This window comes from Apis dorsata, unplaced genomic scaffold (genome assembly GCF_000469605.1).
Source record: "Apis dorsata unplaced genomic scaffold, Apis dorsata 1.3 scaffold_33, whole genome shotgun sequence".
Lineage (NCBI taxonomy): Eukaryota > Metazoa > Arthropoda > Insecta > Hymenoptera > Apidae > Apis > Apis dorsata.
The window spans coordinates 112,800-118,070 of record NW_006263335.1 but is presented as its reverse complement, the minus strand read 5'-3'; the positions used below and the strand labels follow the sequence as shown (position 1 = coordinate 118,070).

Here is a 5,271-nt window from a genome sequence, read left to right as displayed (position 1 = left end):
ATATATATATATATATACATAAAAAGTATATTCTTACGTAACATAATATCGTGATCTCTTACACCATCGATCGATATCCCGAATGTACTTTTGCAAAACAGATATTCGAGAGAAAAAAGAACGTGAAAAACTTTGTTTCCTTTTTTCCCTCTTCTTTTTCTTCTTCTTTCCGCAGGACTGGAATTACCGACCAAATAACGCGTTCTAATAAATGTACAATGTAAAAATATTGACGCGACTTCAAAAATACTAGAAAAATACTCGTCCCCTTTGTCTCAAAATTTTTCGAAAGATCGAAAAAAACACTTTCTTCGATTGCGGACAAAATTCTTTTTTTTTTTTTTTGATCATTGCGCTCGTGGAATCGAATCCGAAGTTCGAAAAGTAAAAACGATCGTCGCGTAAAGTGAGATTTCCTTTAGAGATGGAACGATATATGCATATTTAGAAGAGAGAGAGAGAGAAAGAAGCGAAGAAGTTTCGAGAATAAAGTTCGCGTGCGCGCATGCCATGCAACAAGCATGGTTTATTCAACGTCGCTGTGAAAGACTGTGCGCACCGTGCGGCACCGGTTGCAGCTTCACAGGTGCCCTCGTACGCGGTTCTACCGCGTTTTCTATCCGCTTCGGCGGATGTTCCGTCGCGTGTTTCGCGGGAAAGAAAACAAAAACAAATAAACAAACAAACAAAAAAAAAAAGGAATATCGTGCGCTTCAAGTTTCTTTTTTTTTTTTTTTTCTTTTTTTTTTTTAACTGCTATGGACGGATATATTACACGCTCGTCGATGTTTTTTCATCAGGGGAAGGGAGGGGAGGGGAGGGTCGCGATTCTATCTATCTATCTATCTATATCTACACACGTTGTCCACCAGCGAATCATTTTTAAATCCGCGTGGAATTGCGCGCGTGTTTTTCGAAAAGGAAAAAGAAAGAAAAAAAAAAAAAAAAAAAAAAAAAAAAAGAAAGGAAATTTCGAAAACGAAATGCGCGCAACAAGGAAATAGCAATCGAGTGCTTAATAATAATAATAATAACCGTCGCTTGACAATCGATAATCGCAAATGGGCAGTGATTTTCAATTCCATCTCTTTTCCACTTCTCTTTTTTCTTTTTTAAAACCCGTACCACCACCATTTGGACGTACGTGTTTTCATCATGTACTTTCAAAGATTTGTCGCGTTTCATCGAGTCTCTTTTTTCTTCTCTTTCTCCTTTTGAGAAAGACTCGAGATTTAACGCGACTCTGTGTGTGTGTGTGTGTATGTGTGTGTGTGTGTAGCGCAGTTTCGAAGGAACTGTGGTCGGTTGGGAGCAACACGAGTCTCGAATTATATTCTTTAAACGAAACCGCCGAGGGCGTCGTGAAAGTCTTGAAGATAGGCGAGGAGTTGAGGCATGGTCGGCCGATCCCTGGACAGGCCTAACCAACAGACGGCCATCACGGCGAAGAATTCGTCGGGGCAGGGCCTCGGTTGGGCCAGTCGGTAACCGTCCCGGAGACACGCCATCATTTCGAACGGGTCAACCTCGACGTACGGTTGCTGGCCCATCGTCGCCAATTCCCACAGGAACACACCGAACGACCACTGGAACGGAAAAGAAGAAGATGAAGGGAGAGGGAGAACGTGGAAGAATTTGTCGTTGGTCGGTAAAAGTGAATCATCATTTGTGTCATTTACATCGGTATCGTACGGTTTAAACCGTTCGTTATCGGATACAAAGTTAAAAATGTTATTGCGAGTGGTTTTTTTAAATGTGTGAACAATTTTCGAAATTCTCCAAGTGTATATATAACAAGCAATAATTGTTGATACAACGATGTGTTCTTTTCTTTTTTTTTTTTTTTTTTTTTTTTTTTATCTTCGACGACTAATTTCGAATTGGTTGGATTATTCGATTCGAGCGAAATATTAATTAAACAAGATGAATGAATTTCAGCCAAATATTTAATTTGAAACAATGCTGGAAACAATTCCTTTCCAAGTTCTTTTGTAATTAATATTCATTAACTCTATTCATATTTATGACATGTGGCTTTTTTCAATTTTAAGTTTCCTCGATAACGTCTACCATATCTTCGACAATGTCACTTGAAAATGATAATTTGTTGCAAGTAACTATACACTTTGTATTCTATGTATCAGTTCGATAATATTGCAACAGAAATTGCATTATGCATGCATTTTTAATGAGGCGTATGTATTATTAATAAGTAAATTAACTAACTGTTCGGTACATCTTTTGATTTAAATAATTTTTTTTTTTGTACTTTGGAATAATTTTTTTTCCGCTATATATAAATATTGCAAACATTATTGCACGTATACGTATAAATCTTGTATATTTAAATCCAAAGTAAAAAAGAGAAGAAAAAGAGTAATTATATCTCGTACTATAATTACATTTAATGCTAATAATATACGATTATTTTTAGGAATAATTTAAATATCTTGAGATTGTGGCAATGCTTCATGATACGCACCACGTCTGTCGCAGTGCTGTACTGATTGTGCTGGAGGGTCTCCAAGGCCATCCAACGAATGGGTCTGTTCTCGTTATCACCGAGACAATGGTAGTCCTGAGGGAAGAGATCTCGCGCCAAAGCTGTGTCGGCTAATCGGACACGAAGACTGCTTGGCTCGATCAGACAATTTCTGGCAGCGATATCCCTGAAAAGTATATACGCTCGATTACATACAGAGCGTTCCAATTTCCTTCTCGTATCTCGTATAAACGCGATCTATTTGAAGATTCTATTTTTTTTTCTTTTTTTTTTATTTTTAAGTGGCTTTTCTTTGCATAACGTTTCACTCGTGTGTCACGAATAATGGTATTTGAATATTTACTTAGTCATTTCTGCGTGAAAACAAATCGGTTAAAAACACGCTAATCGACTCTCGACGAGTGGTCGAATGCAAAAAGTAGTAGAGATGCGATCACACCTGTGTAAGAGGCCACGACCGTGCAAGAATGCCCCTGCTCTGGCAACCTGTGCACCAACGTGCACCAAATCCCTTGTGCCGGGATGGTGGTTTCCGTCGGTAAGGTAGAGCTTCAGATTCAACTCGCCTGGCGTGCTCGTGTACGCCAATAAAGGGCAGGAACTGTCCAGGCATGCGGCAGCGAGCGAAGCTATGTTCGAGTGCACCAGTCCTGCCAATTGCGATCCCTCGACCACCAGCAAAGAGGCTTGATAAGCCGATGCCACTTCTAAAATTGTTAATTTCTCCATTACTCATTTCGATTCGATTTTGAATTTCGAAAATGGGAGCGAATAAGAAAGTTTTCACGAATGTGTAACCGGCTGTAGGTACGCACGATTCTCTACCTTATCGCGCGTTGCTAACGCAGACTATCGCCGCGAAAATTCGAACAAGAATAGTATATAACGAGGAATTTATTTTTTCACCACGCGAATCGGAAATAAAAATCTGGATATAAATTTTTGTAACGCATCAATACCTGTGACGGTCTTTATGATGACTTCTTGCTCCCTTCCGGCCAGTTCCAACGTGCCTTTGTAGACCCGACCGAAGGTGCCCTCCTGCACGAGATTGCGACAGTAGAGGGCAGACCTCGACACGGCGAGTGCCCTCGCCTTCTCGCAAGGATCGGTCGACTGCAAATTAACAGGCATCCGAGAGTATTAAATCTGATACCGACGACGAGCAGACAGCAAAGAGATTCTTAAACAATTTCCACCCTTTCCCCTCTCTCTGACACTCTCGGCCTGTATAATTCATCACGAAAGAAAATCCCATCCGCGGAGAACTCGTTAAAAAAGCATTTGTCGCCTGTAACAAGACACGAAAAAGGTGTCTTCGAAGGACGATGTGAAGAAGAGGGGAGGGAAGAGAGAGGAAGAAGACAACCCTTGCTACCACACCGTGCTTTTATACCCTCGTGTTGCGTGTCATCGTTATATCGTCGTTTCCATCGTATTCCAGCCGCACTCCCCTTTGTTCCACGACGATTTTCCACCGGGTCCCCGCGTTGCGTAGGAGGAGCAGGGGGCGGGGAGCAAACAGGAGGAGGGGAGGCCGGTTATTCATTAATTTCAATTTTCCGCAGTTTTGCCTCCGGCCCCTCCCATCCCATTTGCACGCGTCTACGCGTGCAACGGCCTCTTTGTGTGTACGTGTTTCAGCGTGGTAGTGGTGGGAGAAGGAGAAAGGAAGAGGCTCGATGCTTCGAGAAGCATTAGCGCGACGCGTGCAAATTATTACCGGACACGACCACGTGTGTACGAATCTGTAAATGGGAGGGGGGAGAGTAAATAACTAAATAAGTAAGAACCTCTCTATCCTGATGGGATAGAGGAAGAAGCCTCTTGTTTTACGAAATAATTCGAAAGAAAAAGAGGCGATTCCTCTTTACTAAATAATCTTTTCGTTATTTCAGTTTCCATTACCAATTTCCAATTGTTCCTCTCCACGTCTCTCTTCCATTTTTTTCCCCGTTAATGAAAATGCGACGAGACGATGAGACGACGATGAGAGATCTAAATAATAATCGTATGAAAAGAAACGGCGGCGGAATTTCGAGGCGGTGGAATTTCGACGGGCGGAGAATAAGCTTATAAATATAAATAGTGGAACGTGCTTTGTTCAACTGCGATAATCGCGGCGGCACGAGAGCGGCCATTAGAGAGAGAGAGAGAAAGACAGAGAGAGAGAGAGAGAGGGAAGTGCAATAATTTCGTTATTATGGAGAGCAAAAGCGGATGCTTCCATCGTTGCTTTACGCCGTTGGTTTAAACCGGCGATAACCGGACCACGCTTCTACCACTTTTAATTATAATGTTTGCAACCAGTAACAGGGTTTCCTCTCTCCGCCGAAGTGAATTACGAGCAAGCGCCGTGGCACTATAAAAATAAAAATAAGGAGGACGGGGGAGGGAGGTAATCGCGTTATCAAACGCTTTGCTTTATTCGCCTGCGTTACAACGATGATCGCATTTTGATGGTAAATTTTTTTTTTTTTCTAATATGGTATTTTAACGAACAGATTATTATTATTATTATTATTATTCGTACTGTACAATCGCAAACGTTCAATCGCAGAGTTTGGTAGGAAAAATAACCGCGAATACGAACCGCTACAAATATTATTCCTCCCCCCTCGATCGTTTGCGATTTATTATCATTTGTTTCGCGCTTGGCCGCGTTCCGATTGATTTCGATGATATTGCTTATGCATCATGCGAATTAATTGCATCACCGAATCGAAGATACAAAGCTTTGCTTTTCGTTAAAATTGGAAGGGGAAAAT

At 41.3% G+C, this 5,271-nt stretch overlaps 1 protein-coding gene across 4 annotated transcripts in view; it reads right to left on the bottom strand.

The window, feature by feature from the left end:
* Nucleotides 1-1,123: 1,123 nt before the first annotated feature.
* LOC102679681 (tyrosine-protein kinase Drl-like) overlaps nt 1,124-5,271 on the bottom strand; it is a 105,937-nt gene continuing 101,789 nt past the window's right edge. For all 4 annotated transcript variants that reach the window (XM_006608293.2, XM_006608296.2, XM_006608294.2 and 1 more), the window contains 4 exons: nt 3,463-3,619; nt 2,943-3,210; nt 2,483-2,669; nt 1,124-1,586 (listed from right to left, as the gene is read on the bottom strand). In XM_006608293.2, coding sequence (XP_006608356.1) covers nt 1,338-1,586; nt 2,483-2,669; nt 2,943-3,210; nt 3,463-3,619 — 861 coding nt within the window. In that variant the 3' untranslated portion in view covers nt 1,124-1,337. The remainder of the gene's footprint in view (nt 1,587-2,482; nt 2,670-2,942; nt 3,211-3,462; nt 3,620-5,271) is intronic.